Raw genomic sequence first — 21134 nt, forward strand, 5'->3', positions numbered from 1 at the left:
TTAGTTTTGGTCTGTTCATAATGCTCAAAATCACAAGGAGCATTTAACCTGAATTTTCAGTTTACCATTCTTGTAGCTCTTACCCTCTTGTCCTTAAGATATATTTATATCACTAAGGTTTCAGGAGGTGTCTAAGAGTTATTTCAAACATAAAAATGCACTAGGTATCCTAAGCATGCTGTCCTGACTAAGACTGCTGTGGTAGATGATGTGTCCAAAACTTTTGGCGCTTCAGTTCCCTTGAGGCACCCAAAGCCTGCATGGTATGATAGCTTCAAGCTGGGGGCGGTCCAACTGCTGTCACGGAGGGCTGTAATACATCTTAAGTCCTATCCTTCCAGGACATAAACACGGCTTCTTGTGTGCAAGAAACTGGGTGCTACTGCACCAAATGTCTTTTAACAATGGTGAAGAAATTTCTGTAAGCAGAGGTTAGTAGTACTGTATCCCCTGACACATCCTCTTTGTCGTGTTGACAGCTGCACGACAACAGTCCTTTCAATATGTGCACTTGAAGCAGTGAGGATGTAAGGAGACCAGCAACTCTCTGCAGTACCAGGACTTGATTTCTTGGTCTTCAGCACACCAATGGTGTGCAGGTCTCTGAGTCCTAGTTTGGAAGCTCAGTATCCTAAAGAGGTTAAATGGCAAGGGGTTATCATTTAAATACAACAGTGGGTGGGGAGGAGAGAGAAAGCAAAATATTGTGAAAGCTCTCCATGTTGTGGGAGGATGTTCTCCATAGTAGTAGTGGAGGATGGGGAATAAACACCTGCTGGGCTTTCTGCCACTGGCTGGCTCGTGTACAAGCTCGGGTAAACATTCATTCATGTGGACAAAATACTACAGTAACTTCAGCTTTGAGCCTCTTGATTGATGCTTCATCCAAGCATTCTTTTCTCAAGAGAAGAAATTTTAGTGCTGCTTGGAACTCCTGCTCTGTCAACAAGTTTCAGGTTAGATATGAAGATGGTGTTGCTGTTCTAGGTCAGCATCATCTTTCCATTTCTTATTACTTCCTTACTTCAAATAGACCTTGGAGTCACTGGGAAGTAGCAGGTACAAGGTGGTGGTAGCTTTGGTGGAGTTCATTGTTTCACACTGAGTTACACCACTGGCTGCACTAGAACAAATAATCATAGTTGTCATTTGTAGTCAAGTCAGCAGTATGTCTTCTCATATGCCTGACAGTAATGCAAAACTCACTGCAGCTTGACACATTTGTGATACATATAAACTTTGTATTTTATTTCAGAAGTGAAAAAGGCTGATACTGTCAGGTCTTAAAGCAAAACCTTGAGCAATTTGGCCCTCTTCTCACAGTACAGAACTGATTTGGAGTTCCCTTCCTTAAAATCAAATTAATGGTTCCCACCTTGGAGCATCCAACAGTTGCTTTGATACCCTTTTCTTTTAGGAAGGGTGGCAAGGTACAATAAAAAGTAAGCATTATTATGTGGAGAAATAAAATATAGATTTACATCAACATGGCTGGGACAGAGAGGTGTTATAACTTCTAAATCTGTTCTTAGAAAGAGTGAATGATCATGCAGACAAAGGAGGTCTGGATGATATACTTCATTTTATAAGATATTTGGAAAGTTCTTTCTCAAGAAGCCTTGGCTCATTGCTGTCTTAATCACTGTCAGAAGATGAATCTCTGAGGATTAATAACTGACTATTTATTCTCTGTTCTTCTTAACTTTCTTAACTTTTCACCACTTTTCACCATGGAGAGAAGTTACTAGCACTGTCATCCAGAGATTTCTAGGGCTGGGTCTAGAGAAGGGAGTCATAGCAAAGTGAAAAATGTGGGGGATATTCAGTTAATTTTGGAACCCAAGGTTGATTGTAAAATGGGGCATTGTGCTTAGTGAAAAGCATCTCCAGGGCATGTGCATCTACAAGTGCAACGGCCTATAAAACAGCTGCTTGTCTGTAAGAAAGAGCTTGGAACCATCCTGGTTGGTGTTCAGAAGACAGCAGGAGTGATTCAAAAGTCAATGCTGAGAACTGAAGCCAAACTCACAAAACATCTCTTGCACTATAAATCCAGTGCAGGAGCTGCTCGCTGGTGCTGTCCAGAGCAGTGATATGTGGGTGGCTTTGCTGGTTGTCTGAGAGGATGGGAGGTGGAGCCTTGGCAGAGTGTCAGCTCCTGTGTGAGATACCACAGGAGAGTCACCTTCATTTTGCATTATCCTATCATCTATAGCCAGTAATTTTTCAGTATGCTAACATCAGCTGAATATTTGAACTGGATCACACAAGGGAGGAGTGGAAATAATGAAAAGAGATGGTGATGAGAATTTAACTCTGCTTGAAGAGCTACAGACGTTCTGCACACTGACTTTCTTTCCCCAGCCATTCTTTATTTTCTTAAACATACTTAATAAAGGATATTTGTCAATCTAACATTGCTTCTGTTCCAAGACTAGGGCACCTCTGCTACGACTGAGTTCAATATTCTCAAAACAATTGAATTTTGTTCATCCAGGTATCTATTATTTTTCCTAACCAAGAGTGAGTTCACAAAGTAAAAACTATTCCTGCTAAACTAATCCACAGTCCAAGACAAAGTGATTTCTGAGAAGCACTTAAAATAAAATAAGCCATGTGTGTTTTTGAAGTTAGGAGCTGTTTTCTTTTTCTTTTAAGAAGAATTTTAAGAAGAATAAAAAGTGACAGCTTACATTCAGATTTTGTGTAGGGTAACACTTGAAAATGTGATTATTTCTATATACACTGTGTATAGAGAGAAACTTGGTTTATGGCATGAAATTTTCTGTAACAATTGCAGTACTGAAACACACCTGTCTTTTGCTAGAACTCCCAGCCTCATCTGCCCAGCAGTGCTTTTAGTTTTTACACTACAATGAGGAGAAATCACTTCTCCATGGTTTGCTGTGCCCCACTTCTCTCTGTACATTGGTCATCCTGTGCAGAAAATTGTTTCTGTGCTATTGCAGCAGTGAGTTTGTCTTGTGTGGTAGGTTTTAAAACAGCAAACAGAAGTTGCAGTTAGTAGGAAGCAGAGCTTTCCTGGTGCCCTCCACTGCACGGGAGGTAGCCAGCTCCCAGACATTGGACCAGACGGATGCTGTGGGGTTGGATGCAGCTGTGGAGCTCCAGCCACCTGCTCCCACCCAGGTTCCTCGGTACTCAGACCTTGATAGACCAAGTGCCAGCTGAGTTAACTGAAGAGTGGGATTTGAACTGTGTTTATGCATGGTCAGTGACGTGGTTTAACCCCAGCCAGCAACTAAGGCCACGCAGCCACCTGCTCACTCATCACCAGTGGGATGGGGGAGGGAACCGCAAGGACAAAAGGGAGAAAATTTGTGGGTTGAGATAAAGACAGTTTAACAGAGAAAGCAAAAGCTGTGCACACAAGCAAAGCAGAACAAGGAAGTCATTCACTATTTCCCATGGGCAGACAGGTGTTCAGCCATCTCCAGGAGAGCACAGCCCCATCATACATAACAGTGACTTGGGAAGACAAACACCATCACTCCAAACGTCTCCCACTTCCTTTTTCTGCCCCCAGGTTTATATGCCAAGCATGAGGCCACATCATCTGGGATATCCCTGTGGCCAGCTGGGGTCAGCTGTCCTCACTGTGTCCGTTCCCAACTTCTTGTTCACCCCCAGTCTCCTCACTAGTGGGTGAGGAGCAGAAAAGTCCTTGACTCTGTGCAAGCACTGCTCAGCAATAAAGAAAATATCCCTGTGTTATCAACAGCAGCACAAATCCAAAACACAGCCCCACACTAGCTGCTCTGAACAAAATTTACTACGCCAGCCAAAACCAGCTCAGTTGGCTTTTCAGCCAACAGCAGGAAGACTGCAGAGAAACAGCGGTGTTGAGCAGCTTCAGGCAGTGAAAGACAGGGGACCCCAAGGTGCATAGTGCACTTTCATCAAATGGATTGTGGGAGAAAGTCTCTTCAAGCACAAGAAACACCCTCATTGGTAAAACCCTACTGGAAAAATAAACGGGGCAAGATGTGATTTACCCTGGACACTGGTATTTAGAAAGGGAGGAGCAGGGAATTCCAGCAAATTTCCACAGATCTCCCTTCACTAGGAAGGAATTAACTGTTACAACACTATGGTCAAATGTAAAAAGAACTACCCTCAGGTTACTATAAGCTACCCTTAGCTGCATCCTTCAGTACAGATGCTATACCTGCGTGGGGCAGAGACAGCAGTAAGTAAAAAAAAAAAAAAAAAAAATCCAGAAAGCTTCTAAAAAGGAAGGTGGTCCATTACTGGGCCTTTACTAACAAAATCTGAAAAGATGGATGTGCATTTTTTTCTTGTAGAATTTCACACTTTATTTGGAGGATAATACTATGCTTGTATGAAAGCACTTGGTTACAAAAATCAACCTGATTTTACCTTTTGGCAATTATTCCAAAGCTTGACTGTCAAGTCAGGATGTAAAGGATTTCAAAGGATGCAAACTTCACTCTGTATTAATTGTACTTATGATACTACAGGTATTCCAATTACTGCTTACAGTTAGATACTTCTAATACTACAGCTGCTTTAGATTAAGGAGTAACTATCACCTTTCCTAGATGCTTTTTACCTTCACTAGTTTAAAACTGCTCAATATTGGAATGAACTTTTCATGAGTAGAGCAATGATGAAGCCCTGCAGGCATTTAGAAATAAGTCCCAGGAATTATTCTGTAGGGCCCTAGACTACTTGTGCATTCCCCAGATCAAAGCATCGTTAGAAGATGAAAAAGTTTTATTAGTTAAATGTCTAGCTCAAAATTATTCTAGCTATTCTGTAACAGATCACAAGAGACTTCTCTCCCACTTATCCCTGGACCTTTTCTTTCATGCATTAGTAAAGCTTTTTAATATAATGTTTATTAAAGGCACAGCCTAACTCTTCTGAAGGACAGGGGTTTTCCCGTGAGGACTGGGGCATCAGTAGCCAGTAAAGGAGTTTTACTCTCTGCATACTGAGGAGTGCTCCAAGGTCAACCCTCAGGAGCTCAGTGTCTCAGAACTGGAATCCTTCCTGGCAGGAATCTGTGAAGCTTTGAGTACAGGCATGACCAGACACACTTTGACAGCTCCAAGCAACATGAAATTCAGTTTAGAAATAAGCCAAGTTTATGCAGTCTCGAAATTGCTGACTGGCTGCCTCCTTCAGGGAAGCACTGCCAGTTTACAAGCAACATGTGAACCTACAGTAGAGAGCTAAAAGCAGCAGGAGAGTCATTTTCTAGGGCAGAACTATCAAGGCAGCTACACATAACCTATATTACTTGTCAAGATTTTAACTCCTTTCCCATTAAGGAACTAAGTTTTAGAAATCCTAGCTAGATGGTGTTGTTATTATTGTTATAATCCAATCTGAATGTAACTGCTTTAATTGTAAGTTCTTAGAAGAGTCAACTAGCAAATATTTTAATAAGAATTTACAGAGAACCAATAGGAAGATATTGTTTCCAATTTACAATTTAAGGATGCAAAATGAAATTCATGCTAAAGCAACTCCTCATTTTTGTAATAATTTGAGGCTGGGTCCTGATTTCTAGCAGTTTCCACAACTTAGACATTAAAAACCTTGTGAACAGCCAAAACCAATTTTCAGGTAAGCAAAAGCACCTCTTTTCATGCAAGAAATTGATGTTATATAAATGACTGAAATATTTATCTGGTTATCTGATTTGGGGGCATCAAGGCAGAACTGGGACTTGAAAGTTAATCAATATGCAAGAATAAACAAACCAAAGTGCTTTATTGAAACAAAAATTGTAGAATGGAGAAATGAATTAGAAATAAACAAGCTTGAAAGCTGAGTATTGGGGGGAGGGGGAGGGTTGTTGTTGTGTAAAAAAATAATCCTATAGTTACGTGCTTGTGACAAGAACAAGTTATTACAGAGCAATGGTAGAAGGCTGTTTTCTGCATCCAGTAAGAGAAGTAACAGGCTTAAACTGAATCAAAAATGATTCAAACAGATGATTGAGTGCAGTTTTTAACAGTGGGCATACAGACATAATGCAGTAAATGGCTGCTGGATGAAGTCGTCATCCTTAATGATTTTAAAACCAGCTTGGAACAGGTGACAAATGTCCCATCCTCTCATCTCTAAATCCATTTGAGAAAGAGTTAAGTATCACTAATTGTTCTTAAACTGGTTTTATAAAAAAAAGGGAAAAAAATAAGAGAGGGGAGTGAATACTCATAACAATTCACTCAAATGACCCCTGCTCAAGCAGCAGCTGAAATGGCTGTGAAAAGTCAAGGAAAGGTTTTCAAATCTTCTATCAGAGAGGACTCTGCTGTACTTGGATTGATCTCCCACAGCCCTTTCCCATTATTTTAACAAGTGCTGCACTTCAGATGCTAGCCAGAGCACACCTGAAACTAGTTTCATGCCTGTGCATAAATAAACAAGGGCCTAATCATTTCACAGCTGTATGGCACAGCACTAAAGACAGCTCAGCCACAGTGAGGGCAGTGCTAGGGCTGGGTGGTCCCACATCCTGCACTTGCTGGCACAGCTGGGATTTCTACCCATGGCAAGTGAGCAACCACACAGTCTTTGCTTACACAAACACACTCCACCTTTCCTTTCCCTTCAGCTCCTCTCAAGAAAAATAGGGCAAAACCTACTGGGTTAATGGTGTGTGGTTTGTGCTCCTCTTGATTTATTGTACAGCTCCAATATATTTTATTCAAATACTGGCAGAGGTGCAATTACCAGATTTCCTCATAGGAAATGTTATGAGACATTAACTTATTGCAGAGTTCTCCAGAACAAATTATTTAAAAACATTTCCATGAAAGTCAGCATTGCCTCCTTTCACAGAGTACAAGCAGAATGTACAAAGCATCTTTAAACTAGAGCTCTGGTCTTTTTGTACATTAAAGCTGACTTTTCAGGACACTTCAGCACTCTGTGCAGTACTTCCTATGGATCACAGGGCTTCTGGACCACCAGCTTCATATCTTGTCATAACATGGCAGTCTACCATAACACTTCCTTTCTATTTCTAAATTATAGAAGTTGTCTTTTAAAATGAGTTGTCTCTTCTTTTCCATCCCTTCCTGCCATGCTGTTCTCATGGTCAAAAAACCCCCACCTTCTTCCAACTTCCAGGCTGAAATGATTCATTGCTGATATACAATAGTCTGTTCTCATGCCAGTATTGTTCATAGCCTGATTACCTCTCTCCCACACTTCTGTTCACACTGCTGTGCACTGCAGTCCTCTTTCAACCTTGACTTTGAGACTAAATAAACCACACAGCTTGGTCCTCTCCAAGAACTTATTTCACTTGACATTCCTCTGTATCATGTATTAAAAATATTAATTCATCCCGTTGGGGCTCGGGTGCCTATGACAAAGAATGTGTTAATGCCACCATACATTTGCCCTTTTCACAACTAGCTCACTCAGGGGTTCGGAGTCACCCCTTGAGCCACCAATGTCCCCTGACCAGGCACACATGAACACGGACTGCTACAGCAGTTCTGCAAAGCCAGCTCCAGCATACCAAAGGTGTCACTCAGCTTCTGCTTGATACGGACTTGGCTTCTTCAGAAAATCTAACTTATTTGTCTAACATCTCACAGACACTGTGGCACCAGGGACTGAGTCCAGCTCCTCTGAGAGCGTTTAAACACGTCAGCCATAAGATGCTGCCTCCATCCTTTTCATCTCCTTCAGTCTCCTACCAGATTCCTGCACACTTTCTAACCTCTGGCACAGACCAGGAGGTGCTCATGGTGCCAGATGTGTTGCATGATCCATTCCTGCCCCAGGTGTGTCCAACCTTGAGTGTTGATCAAGTGCTGCAGTGGAGAAAAAACAACCACTTGTGATACATGACTGATAAGAAGCATGAAAGGGGAGGCAGCAGACACTGAGTCTGACTCCTTCAGTGCTTGACTTTGCAGCACAGACACTGAACGCCTCTGTAACAGTGTGCATAGACAAGAGGTTTCCTGGCATTTTTGGAAAAGCTCATACTGAAAACAATAGATGTCAGTGATATGCACATGAGTCACTGCTAGAACTGGGACTTTTAAATCCAGTGCACAAATATCTGTCACTCGAACCAAGGACACGGACAAGGACCTCCTCCAGATTCCTCTGTTCTGATGGCTTGTGGTAATGCCCACTGCAGAAGTGACTGCAAAGGCACTCCCAAATGGAGCTCAGGCAAAGGCAGCTGGGTGACACAGCTCTCACATCCTCCCTTGTACTCACAAACTGAGCCAGACAGTAGCAGAAGGTGGGCAAAGACTTTATTTTTACAAATTTGAGCTTTAAAACTTCAGTTTTGCAGGAGAGCACTTCTTCCCATGCATCCCACCCCAATGCTGCTAGGAGAGTAGGGGGGCAGTTAATAAATTCCTTATGCAGAGGGAATGAGAGGAGTCTGGTTTGCAGGAGAAATGTGTTTATATGGTCTGAGAAAAGTATAGGGGAAGGCAAGTCACCATTACCCTGTGGACCAGCTCTCCACCCAGGGGCTGGTCCACTGCCAGTTGTCCGCACAGCCACTTGAACAGAGCCATGGCTAGAGCTGATGTTGAACCATTCCCAGTTTCCCCCTGCAAATCAGACTCAGACTCACCCTGTTCTCCATATCCTCCCCCTTCCCCTCCACCCCAAGCTTTCCTCCTCTATCTCCTTCAAACAATAGACTTGGGGCAATTCCCAGTTCTCGACCCCTGCTTCTCCTAGCTTGCTCTCTCCATCTTCCTTCCTTCCTTCACACATACTCCTAGCCAACTTTTCCAGTTAAAGCAGTCACAACTTCCTGCCTCTCCTCATCAAATCCCAGTCCCTCATTCCTCTCACACCCAAGTCTTTTGCCCAACAAATCCCACTATCCTCAACTAAAAGTGAATTCCTTTCCCCATTCCCTCATGTTTACCCCATCTGTCATCAATGTCTTCTCCCTCTCACCTATAGTCCTTTCCATTATTAAGCATTGGAAAGCTGAACACTGGATTTGGGGGTCTTCCTCAGGAACAACTGCAACAGGGAAAGAGGGGATAGGGAAGAAGGCATCAGTGAGAACCAGGAATGGCAGACTCCTCCCTGCTCAGCCCAGCGATGCAGCCCCTGCCATAGTTACATGGTTTTGATTCCCACTGTATATCTTGTACCACACTGAGTTTTCTACGGGAAAGAAAGAGGTTTGCACAGTCTCACTGGAGATAAAACCAATGCAGCTTTTATTTGGTGTAAAATAAAGATACACACACATACCAAAACCACTTTTACTGAACACGTGCTATCCATTTTATACAAACATTAATATATTTGGCCAAATCAGAATAGAAAGCAGAGGTAAAAAAAAACCACAGGGAACATCCTCTACACAGAGGTCATTTCCCCTACCCAAACTGGAGTTCCTATCCCGAAACACTGAAGTGACAAATTATTTCAAAGAAATATCTTTGAGAATATTTGAACACAGGCAAAAGACCACCACATTCTAAGATCAAAAGAATATGCACTGTTTTGACTGAAATTCCCTCAAGAGACGTAAACCTTATGCCCATGATGAAAAGCTTCAGCCTATGTACAGTTGAAGTTTGGCAAAACTGGACATTTAGAAACGGGCAAAAAGTTTGGAAAAACTTTTTTTTTTTAAATCCAGGGAAAGACTGGATTCCCACTTAACAGCAACAAGAAATGGCACTGCAGATGCCCTAAGTTAGCAGCAGAATTTAACATCTCAGTGCTGGAAGCAAGAATTTCACAGTACTCAATATCTAGACTGCAAGTTCTAAAATGTTAATCAGCTTCCAGCCTGTTGTTCAGAGCTGAGACTGCCAGATATGTGTCTCACCAACAAACAACAGGCCCCTTCATCACTGAAACCCACCACCTCAATGTGTCTGGATCTCGCATTCATCTCTTTAAACCACAGCCAAGAGCAGGACAGCCTGGACCTGGCCCATCACTCACACACACACACTGCCAGTGGGGTGCTGAAAACTGCTAATGCAAGGTTTGACAAATCATATTTCTCCCATGTCATTCTTCATGGTCGTAGGAGTCATGTCAAGTTAAATAGGAAAGACAAAACAACATCTAAGGTAGTGCCAGTGCTGCATGGATTGCATGGTGACTCTGAGAAATGACATGCACTATCAGAGTACCAGTGACAGCTTTCTGTGTTCAAGAAAGGAACAGAACATGCTGTCGGGCTTGCTGGCTCACAGAGTTTCAGTTGTTTAATTCTGTTACCATAACAAACCCAGAAACTCTGCAGTTTTTTTTATCATTGAGCTTTACTGAAAGTGGTGATACTGAGAACTTAATGCAGAAACTCAGGACTTTTCTTGATGCCCAGACTGATGGGGGGGAGGGGGCTAAAATGACTCATGCAATACTTAAGTTGTGAAATAAGTAACTCTACAACCATTCTAACACTTCTGTTAGATACTGCAACTGATACTAAGCTATTTCTATTGTACCTGCAGTATGCAAGTACGTACCGTGGATATCTACAAGGACTCCATCAGTAATATCCTAAGGAGTAAAAATAAGGCAGGGGCTAAGTATTTCTTGGCCCTGGATTTTGATCATTTCCCACAAGTATGTCACTACAGTTTGCCTCCCTGAAAGAAACCATTTAAATACAGATATGATGTTGTAAAAGACCAATTAACAATTACGGCATGGAAATATCCCAGCCTTTTATGAATAACTACAGTACTCAAGCTTCTACCTCCCTTAAGTCGGACGTGTGACAACAGAAATGTCCTGTGAGCATCTGTCAGTTTTATACCCATTTCCCACTACGACTTTTTAATAAATTAAATTTGTTAATTCATTGTATGTAATGTAGCACAAGTAGGTAATTTTCAGCAATCTCAGTCTGAAATACTAAAACTCTACGGATCAGCCCTGCACTCTAAGCCTTCCAAGTTCAGGTTGGCTGTAAGAATGTGTTTACTGTTTCCCTTGCTTACCATGCCATGCCCTGCTCTAAAACAGCAGTTACAGTTCAATTTTCTACATCAGCCAGTAGAAAAGTGACTTCACTTCAAAATGCCCAAGCCATAAATGTCCAGCTGCTCTCAAAATGCAGTCTAACTATGGGTGGCCTGCTTACAGCAAGTTCTGGTTGCTTCCAAAGATCTCTGCCACTGAAACTCCATGCTGGTTATCCTAATCAGGCCTGTTTCTGTCTTTTCAGGTAAATACCAACAGCAACATTTGACAGTACATTTGCTTTTTCTTTGAGGCCTGAGTTTCAAGACCAAATACATGCTGTAAGCACCCTGAATGATGCTGTCCAATGCCACCAAAACACCCTGAAGAGAAAAATGGGATGCATTTGTTGGTGAGCCTTAGTTGTCCCCCTTGGGCAGGAGAATTTTGGAAAACCTTCTAGTGACTGAAGTGCACATGTCACACCATCAGTAATTAAGCAATGGCCATCCAGCCTTATATGCTCTTGCACATCCTGTTCTAAGATGTCACTCTGGGCTACTTGCTCCTTTCTCAGCTTTGGATATTCCCTATGCTTTTTTTAGAAGAGTTTTATAATGAACTCAGGTGCACTGAATACAAACCACAAATTGCACTTGCTATATTTTGTACACTTTGCCCAGTGGAGCCCTTTTCACATTATACAAAAATTAAAAAATTAAAAGAATCACTTACGGGGAGCAATCAGGCTAGTGAACAACTTTTGTTGACAGAAATAATTATTGATACAGAAAATGCATCTATCGTAGAATATCCTGAGTTGGAAGAGACCCACAAGGATCATCAAAGTCCAACTCCTGGCCCTGCACAGGACAGCCCCAAGAATCACACAATGTGCCCAGAGCATTTTCCAAAAACTTCTTGAGCTCTATCAGGCTGGTGCCGTGACCACTTCCCTGGGGAGCTGTTCCAGTGCCCAACCACCCTCTGAGTGAAGAGCCTTTTCCTAATATCCAACCTGAACCTCCCTGGACTTCAGGCCAGTCCCTTGGGTCCTGTCACTGGTCACCACAGAGAAGAGATCACTGCCTGTCCCTCCACTTCAGCTCATCAGGAAGCTGTAGAATGCAATTAGGTCTCCCCTCAGTCTCCTCCAGACTGAACAAACCAAGTGCCCTCAGATGCTCCTCACACAGCTTCCCCTCTAGGCCTTTCAGCACTTTGCAGCTCAAACATGGAAACAGCTTCAGAAAAGACTAAATAATTTCCGATAAGTGGATTTCCTCCCAGCTATAAGAATCAAGTTAAGCTAGATGTCAACACTTCTTTCCTCATCATGATGAACCATTTAAGTGAAACTACGTGTGGATTTTGAAAAACGTATGAAAGATATTTACCACCTGAAACAGCATGATGAGATTCCCTGTCAAGGTGAGGAGAATGCTTAACAGTTGCATCAGACAATTCTGTGACTGCAACTTGCTAAGAACAAATAAACAGGATATACTGGATTTTAATCTCCCATCTGATTTAAGAAAATAAGTACCGTATCATCTTTTGGTATGCACAAAAATCTTATTTTCTTTCCAAACCTGTCGGTACAAGCCAGGCTGGGTGTAGTCCCAGAAAAGCCTTCCAAAATAGCTTACCTGACATAGGTTATCAAGGCATTAGTACAGGTATTGTCTATCTCTACAAATACCATTATTAAATGCCACTGGAACACCCAGAGACAAATTCTGGTGTCACAGGCACTGTGAGAGAACGCAGAAATATCCTTAGATAATACACAAGGTTGTTCCAGCACAAAATGAGACCCTGTAATTCTTACTTCAAGCAGAAGCCCAAGGATGCAAAACTGTATGAAGTGTGCTACTGGGAAATGAATAGATTTGTTCCAAAACATTTTTATGACTACATTTTCCTGTCAGATAATGAAAGAAACCTGCTTCTTGTGCCAACATACTCTCAGATGGGAAGATAAAGGGAAAAAAAAGAGCTAAAATAAACGAAGGTTCATCCTAACTTACTGACATGCTGTACAGCATAACACTCAGAGCACAAAAATGTACAGTGCAATTCAAACACCTCCTCCATGATAACATCTTTGAACTGCCTTTATTTTCAGCACTTTATATAAATACCACTTTCTTCCTGATCCTGGATTATCCTCAATTTGAAACTCATATTCTGGGTTTGTATTTGAGGACTGCATGTAAACATCCCTATAATCCTGTACACTCTTGTGGGGCCATTTAAAGACTACCAGACTGTAATGGATTCAAAAGCAGTCTCCATGAAGTTATGAAACTGCATCCCTAAATTACAACTGAACCTTCTATCCCCACATCAAGAAATTAAGAAACAAAGGTACTCGCAGATACATACACACCCTCTTCTCACATAAGTTGCAGGATATCTGCAGGAACATGTAATTTTAAAATCCAAAATAAAACTTCAGGGGTTTTTTTTTGTTTGTTTCATTTGTTTGTTTGTTTTTTAAGAAAAGGTTTTATTTGGGAACTTCATTATTAATTTGTCTTAGCCTCTTAGGAAACATTTGCTTTTTTCCAGGAGTTGCCAGCTGAGAGGATGTTATTGTTTGGAAGGGATGTGATCAGGAGGACCCTGTGCACGGCACAGTGTGTCAAGCCCGGAAGCGAGGGAAGAAAAGTGATTCTCTCATTTGACAGAGAAAACAAAACAGAAGTATCAAGCATTTGCCTTCCAGTTTCATTCATCCCTACATGTGTTCCAAAGAAATATATTAGTCACCTGTATCTTACATGAGTATCACCAAAGTGTATCAATACATGCACATTAAAAAAAATCCTACTTTCAAAACAATTACAGATTTCTTTAGAAAAGAAGATTTCTGCCACAAACATCTTCAAAACACATAAGCAGGTGAATGCTTACCCTCTCTGCACGACTGCTTACCCTGCTGCTCTGAACGATGGACACGGTTCCCCTTCCCTCAGCCCCCTCCCTACAGCACCAGCAACCAACACGGGCAGAGACCCTGCAGAGCAGGTTTGGAGCAGGAGAGCTGAGTCCTGCCCTGCAGCAGGCACCGTCCTGGCTGGTCACTGACCTCTGCAGAGACTTCACAGAAGCCTCTTGTGTTTCAGTAGCAGTAGGACAGAGGCCAGCATGCTTCAGACCTCCAGAAGGGCAATGCTCTCACAGGAGCACCTTCCAGGCCCTCTAGTTCCTTGCTGAGAGGCTTCACCTGGGGGATTTTAAAATTTTCATGCAGTTTGTTTGTAGCATACCTGTGCTTTGTACACAAATCATGGTTTCACGCTGAAAGGGCTCCAAGAGTGATGCCGTACTCGGAGGACACCTCTCACCAAACCCTTCTCGTAAATAAAACATCCCGCCTGCCCTCTCCACGCAGCCCAGAAGGAACACAGCCACACTGAAGCCGCAGCGGGCCGGGGGGCCTGGACCCTGCCGCGCTGCCTGTACCCGAGGCGAGGCGGGTGTCCCTCAGCCGGGGCTGCCCCCGAGGGAGCGCCCGGCCCACCAAGTGGGCGCCTACCATGCCAGCGGTGACCCCCGCGCTCAGCTCTGCCCGACGGCGCCCGCCCGTCCGTCCGTCCGTCCGTCCGTCCGTCCGTCTGCCCTCGGGCCCGTCCGGGACGCGGGGCTCGGGCTCTACCGGGCGTCGCCGGCGCTGAGGGGGTAGGCGAGAATGCTCATGGCCTCTCCGCACGCCGCCTCAACCTGCCGCACCTGCTGGCGGCTCAGGCGCTCCCGCCAGGCGTGGACGGCCTCCCGCGCGTCGCGGGCGGAGATGAGGAAGGGCCGGTCGGAGGAGTAGGCGGCGCCGCGGGTCATGTTGAGCACGAAGTTCTCCAGGGCGGGCGGCACCGTCAGCCCGGCGAACCGCAGCAGGCGGCGCAGCTCGGCGCGGGGCTCTCGCACCAGGTCCTCGTAGCGCAGCTGCGTGTAGCGGCGGCGGAGCCAGCCCGGGGCGCGCCGGGCCAGGAGGAGATCGCGGAGCCAAGCCTGGCAGATCACCTCCAGCGCGCCGCCGAGGAAGAACTCGGCGCGGTGCTGCGGCTGCGGCGCCCGCCCGCCGCCCAGCAGCCCGGGCGGCAGCAGGAGATGCTGCTGCTGGTGGCGGGCCGGGCCCCGCGGCTCGGCGCGGTGGCGGCTGCGCAGCACCTGGACGCTCTCCCGCAGCAGCGCCTGCCGCGCCTTCAGCCGGGAGTTGTGGACGGCGCGGGGGTCGCGGAAGAGCTGCACCACCCGCAGGTTGAGGCCGGGCTCCCGCAGCAGCGGCAGCAGCGCGCCCAGCTCCAGCAGCCGCACGTCCTTGATGACCACCACCGGGTACTTGCGGCACTCGGCCTCCAGCTCCCGCAGCGCCCGCGGCGGACACGTCTCCTCGCAGGCGGCGCCGTCGACGAGCCCGATCTCCCCGCGGGGCCGCGGGGCGGCGGGGCAGAGCGGCGGCGAGCAGATCACCTTGTTGGTCCGCCAGCCGAAGATGCTGGCCGTGGTGAGGTTGGCGGCGGCGGGCGGGGCGGGGGCCAGCGGGTCGCGGGGGCCGGACGGGGCGGCGTAGAGGCGCAGGACGGAGAAGTCGCATCGGAAGAGGGCGCGCAGCATGTCGCGGAGGGCTCCCTGTAGGCTCAGCGCGTCCCCCGGGTAGAGCGCCTGCCAAAGGTGCCACATGGGCTCGTACAGGTAGAAGACGTCGGGGTGCTGATTGAAGAGCTCCCCGAGGAAAGAGGAGCCCGTTCGCCAGGTAGCGTGCAGGTAGATGTGCCGCTTCCCCGTCGTCCCCGCGCTGCCGTTACCCGCCGCCCCGGCCGTGCCCGCCTCATCCTCCTCCTCTTCCTCGTCCAGCGGCGGCCGCTGCTCCCAGCCCCACTCACTCAGCGCCTCCTCCAGGCTTGGGCAGCGCCGCAGCAGCGGCTCCTCGTCTGTTCGCCCGCGCCTGGCCCCGTAGTCCAGCGCGTAGGGCACCAGCAGGAGCAGCAGCAGCGTGTACAGCACCAGCACCGCTGCGAAGCGGCGATGTTCGCCTCGCCACCGTCGCCGGCCCTTCATCGCGGGGGCCGGCTCGGACCCCGGCTCCGCCGACCCTCTGTCTGCCGGAGGGTGGCTCTTTGCGGACAAGCAAAGTTAGCGGCGACGGCGGTGGGGATGTGGGCGGCGGGCGGTCCTCCCCGCCGGGGAGCACGCCCACGGGCACGCCGGCCCGGCTCCGAGCCGCTGGCCGCGCCGCCCGCCCGCTCTCGCCGCCGCCTCCTCCTTCTCCTCGTGCTTTTCCTCGCAGCGCGACGCGGAAGCGCCCGCACCTGCCTCCGCCGCCGCTTGAGCAGCCGCCGGCGGCGGGGCGCGGGCTGCCGCTGCTCCCGGTGCCGCTGCGCCGGGCTCCGGGCCGCCCCTCGCCCGGCCTCCCTCCCTCCCTTCCTCCCTCCCCCCGAGCAGGGCCGGAGGGGCGGGTTCGGTACGGCGGCACTCACCCCCGCCCGGGAAGGGGCGCAGCGAAGAGGAGGTGTGTTAGTCGGGACAGGTACCGAGCAGCTGAGGGTGTCCCGAGGAGGAGTGGTTGGTCCTGCTCTTCACCAGAGCTCCGGAGGAAGAACACGCAAGACGCTACAGTAAAGAGAAGAGGTGCAAATGTATTTTTAGGGTAAATGGCAGCTATTAAAATCTGCAGTGAGTTTCAGAAATGCTGCAGTTCGGCGCTGTAGAGAGCTGCGGGGTTTCTCAGCCACATTTTTGTCTACGTGTGTGTGCTGCTGCGATGCGGACATCTTGATAGTGACTCATTGTTCCAGTTCTTACACCTCTGAGTTCCGTATCTGTCTGAGCGGGTCACCCTTTGCAGCTGGTAGGAAGAAATGGGCACCCACTGAGGGACATCTGTATCATGGATGTCTTCCTGATAGCTCTCTTTATTAACTACAGTAGGAGCATAAACTTACCAGTTCAAACTTAGACTTCTAGTTTTTTAGATGTCTAAGATTAGTTGAAATCTCCTTGGGGGTGGAAAGTCAACAAGATGTTGACTTCGGGTGTTTAAAGTAAAATGTACAGTCTCAAAATCTCCAGCCCAGCCCCTGCCTGGCATTGGAAGATGCTCACATAAGGAGATGGACCATGATCCCATGTTCCTGGTTGAGGCATCCAGCTGTCAGGAAAGTGAGCTCCCTGTCCTGCTGATGGTGTAGTGGGAGCTGTCCTGACCTCTAGGCAATAGGTGGCATCCTCTGTAAAACACTACTAATATTTGAGTATGGTGTGCAGGGTGAAATTCAGAGAGGATAACACAATTCTTGCCCTTGGCGTGTGACACTTTGACTCCCAGAGGAGTCTGTGTGGTATGTATGCACCTGTGGTTAGACACATGACACAGCCTTTGTCAATGACACCACATGCAACAGAGAGCAGAAACAACCCACTATTACATGGGTTCTAAAAATGCTCCATCTGTAGTACAGATATATAGATACACACTCTGAAGATGCTGCACATATGATGTCTAGTTATTAAATAATAATCTAATTTTGAATTTGTCAGGCAAAGTACAAGGAGCAGAAATCAATGTGAGAGAGAAAAAGCATGCTTCTCTTCTGTCCAGGTGGTGAGCCAGTAGTCTGCTTGCTAATGCTTTACTTGCCCCGTGTTAATAAGTGTTAAAGACTGGGCTTCCTGCCCTTTATAGCGTGCTGAGTGAGTAGATGGTGCCAAACAAGATTTGTGAGCTCCTGAGCAGAAGAATGTCGAAATTATAGCATTGGAAAGGAAATTCTGCCTCAACATACATTTCACTGCTTGTATTTTTAAACGCCAAGATACATCAGTATCTCACACTCACCGATGTAAGTTTCACCTCTGACCCAGTAATACCAGGATTTCATCCAGACCCTTAAAAGGAGGATGGCAGAATAAAAACACACAAAATCAGGTTACAGTCTTACAAAAAAAACCCCTTCCCCATCCAAAACCCATGCATACTTAGTATTTTGAGACTCTCCAGAGTAGCTGACTTATGTGGCATCATGCAAAATAGTAATTTGGGTAGATTTACCAAGGTGGGATCCTGAGAAGTGCTGATGAGAATGGATAACTCTGAGATGCCAGGATTTTCCCTCTGTAAGGAGTTGGCAGTAGCATCAGCACCACTGATGGACAGGGAGCCATGCCACAAGACATGTTGCTTTAAACTAATTTTGTACTGGTTTCTATGACATATACTTAGGTCTGAGTACTAAAATCAAGGTCTTAAACTTGCCTAACTGAAGTAAAGCTGTCTTGCAAAGAATGAAACATCTCACAGAGTAAGACAGACTGTCAGACAAATGTGAACCCATAGAAATAAAACTATGTACATCTTACACTGATTTTTTTTTCAGACAATGGATCTACAAACTTCTGTGGCAACTGTTCTAGAAAAAATGAAAGATGCAAGTAACTTTACCACAGGCTACATATTTTAGTAAAGGTAAAACCATAGTTGTTAAAAGATTATCAAATCAAAAAAGAATGACTGTAAATGTTTTGTTCTGTACCTTCGTAACGGTTCCCCTACTGCAAGAGGATTAGGCTGTTTACTTTAGTTGTTTTGGGTTAGGGCTTTTTTGGCACAAGGAGATTTCAGCAAAGCCGGTATTCATTTTGCACCCAGCAGGTGCCTGAGCTAGACTTGTAATCGTTGAGCTCCAACCTTCCTGAAGGAAGTACCTACTTCACAAGAAGTACCTAATTTGAGCATTGGGGAGAGGACTGCTGGTCTGAATAGAGTGGGAAGAGATCAGCTTTCTCTTTTCTCGATTTTCAGTTCTGTACTGTGTTCTCTCTTCAGCACAGATAAGGGGGATGATTTTCCCCGACTTAGGCGTTTTCTATAAACCATAAAGATACACCACTTACTTATACAAATGATCTGCATCTCCTTCTGAGATCAGGACAGTTCTGTGCCCAAGGGAGACAGCCAGCTTCTTCTTCATTGATCTGTGAAGTAGTCTGGCCATTTGGCATCTAGCTCCTGCCATTTTTTTGGTGATAATTCTATGCCTAATATTATTTTGTAAAGAGAGGGGGAAAGAATATAGGTATAACATGTTCTGCATAGTTTAGTATTGCAGTATTTCCTTTCTAGTTTCCAAGCTTGCCACTGTAAGTACTGGCTGTTTTTAATATAACATAACATTGGCTTCCTGTGTATTATCTCTCTAACTTATTTTTTTTTCTTCTGTCTCCCACGGTGCTTCTACTGTCAAGAGAGACAGTAAATGCTGGAATGCAGCATTTCAGCCTCAATAATTTTTATCTTCTCAGCAGAGGCTTCAAAATAGAAATAGTTGCCTCTATATCTCGCAATCTTTCAGCTCTCGCATGCTCTTGTCATTTTCACAGAGTACTTTGTGACTAAAAATAGCTTGATTTGCTGATAAAATTAAATATGCTTTGCACAAGAAGCACCACCCTCAAACATCCTGACTGTTAATGAGCTCTCTGCTTGCACATGTTGTCACTCACAGGCTTCAGCCAAGAGGAAGTCCGTGGTTAGTAGCAGCTTAAAAACCTTCCAGAAGCCAAGAAGCTGGGACAAATGTCCTTATTTTTGAAGTTACTTTGTCATCAGATGTTCCAACATGTGCAACACAACATGTTCCGCATATGGGACCAGACTTAGTAGCTCACATTTCAGAAAGGAAACATTGAGAATAAAGGGAGGGAGAAGCTGGTCCAGGTGAGATGGCTGATGCAGAAGGGACTTTTTGCAGTATAGTTTTCCCCCAAAGTGGAACAGAGATTGAGGACCTGTAAAAGGTCAAAAATGCCACAAAAATTCTGAGAGACTCAGTGGAAATTTAGAGGATCTGAAGAAAGTGTAAAGTAAGACAAAAGCAGAGTAGACTTCTAATCCAGGGCTGGCAAGCAGTAGGGTTGAAGCAGCTTCAGATGCAAAGCCACATTCAGAAGGTAGAGATTCAACTTTCTGCATGTACACCTGATGTCACTCTTGAGCACCTGCAAGGAAAACAAAAAAAATGATGCAGGAGAACTGTGGGGTTCTTAACTACCTTGTCTATGTACTCCTGATCATTACACTGGCACAAGTCCAAACCTCTGAGTTTCTCTGTGGGCTGATTTGAGAGAAGCCAGGTGTACAGTTATTGGTCACAGCCAGCACGGCTTCATGAGAGGAAAGTCCTGCTTATCAAAGCTGATTTCCTTTTATGACAAGGTAACCCACCCAGTTGATCAAGGGAAGCCAGCTGATGTAATCTTTTTTGGATTTCAGTAAAACTTTTGCTACTGTCTCTCACAGTATCCTTCTGGACAGAATGTCCAGCACACAGCTGGATAGACACATCATGGGATGGGTGAGCAACTGGCTCACGGGTCAGGCAGAAAGGGTTACAGTGAATGGGGTGACATGAGACTGGTGACCTGTCACTAGTGGGGTTCTGCAGGGCTCTACCTTAGGTCCTGTGCTCTTCAACATCTTCATAAAGGGCTTGGATGCAGGACTGGAAGGGATACTGAGCAGGTTCACAGACAATACAAAACTGGGAGCAGCTCTTGCCTCCCTCAAAGACAGGGAGGCCCTGCAGAGAGACTTCAACAAATCAGAGGGCTGAGCAATCACCTACAGTATGAAGTTCAACAAGTGAAAGTGCCAGATTCTGCACCTGGGATGGGGCAGAATGTATGGACAGACTGAGGAATGAGATGCTGGAAAGCAGCACCATGGAAAGGGACCTGGAGGTCCTGATCAAGCTGAACATGAGCCATCAGTGTGCCCTGGCAGCCAGGAGGGCCAACTATGTCCTGGGGAACATCAGGCACAGCATCACCAACCAGGCAAGGGAGGGGATTGTCCTGCTCTGCTCTGCACTGGGGTGGCCTCACCTTGAATATTGTGTGTAGTTTTGGGTGCTGCAATATAAGAAAGATATTAAAATATTAGAGAGCATCCAAAGGAGGGCAACAAAGATGGTGAAGGGCCTCGAGGGGATGCCATATGAGGAGTGGCTAAGAGCACTTGGTCTGTTCAGCCTGAAGAGGAGGAGACTGAGGGGAGGCCTCATGGCAGTCTACAACTTCCTCATGAGGTGAAGAGGAGGAGCAGGCACTGATCTCTTCTCTGTGGTGAACAGTGACACAGCCTGAGGGAACGGCCTGAAGTTGTGCCATGGGAGGTTTAGTTTAGATATTAGAAAAAGGTT

At 45.9% G+C, this 21134-nt stretch overlaps 1 protein-coding gene across 1 annotated transcript; it reads right to left on the reverse strand.

Annotated features, from left to right (window-relative positions):
• Positions 1–9198: 9198 nt before the first annotated feature.
• On the reverse strand, positions 9199–16385 carry CHST7 (carbohydrate sulfotransferase 7). Its single transcript, XM_039571618.1, has one exon. The coding sequence runs from the start codon at positions 15994–15996 to the stop codon at positions 14593–14595; it is 1404 nt and encodes a 467-aa protein (XP_039427552.1). The 5' UTR covers positions 15997–16385; the 3' UTR covers positions 9199–14592.
• Between the last annotated feature and the right edge of the window lie 4749 nt (positions 16386–21134).

The sequence above is a fragment of the Corvus cornix genome, chromosome 1 (genome assembly GCF_000738735.6).
Source record: "Corvus cornix cornix isolate S_Up_H32 chromosome 1, ASM73873v5, whole genome shotgun sequence".
Taxonomy (NCBI): domain Eukaryota; kingdom Metazoa; phylum Chordata; class Aves; order Passeriformes; family Corvidae; genus Corvus; species Corvus cornix.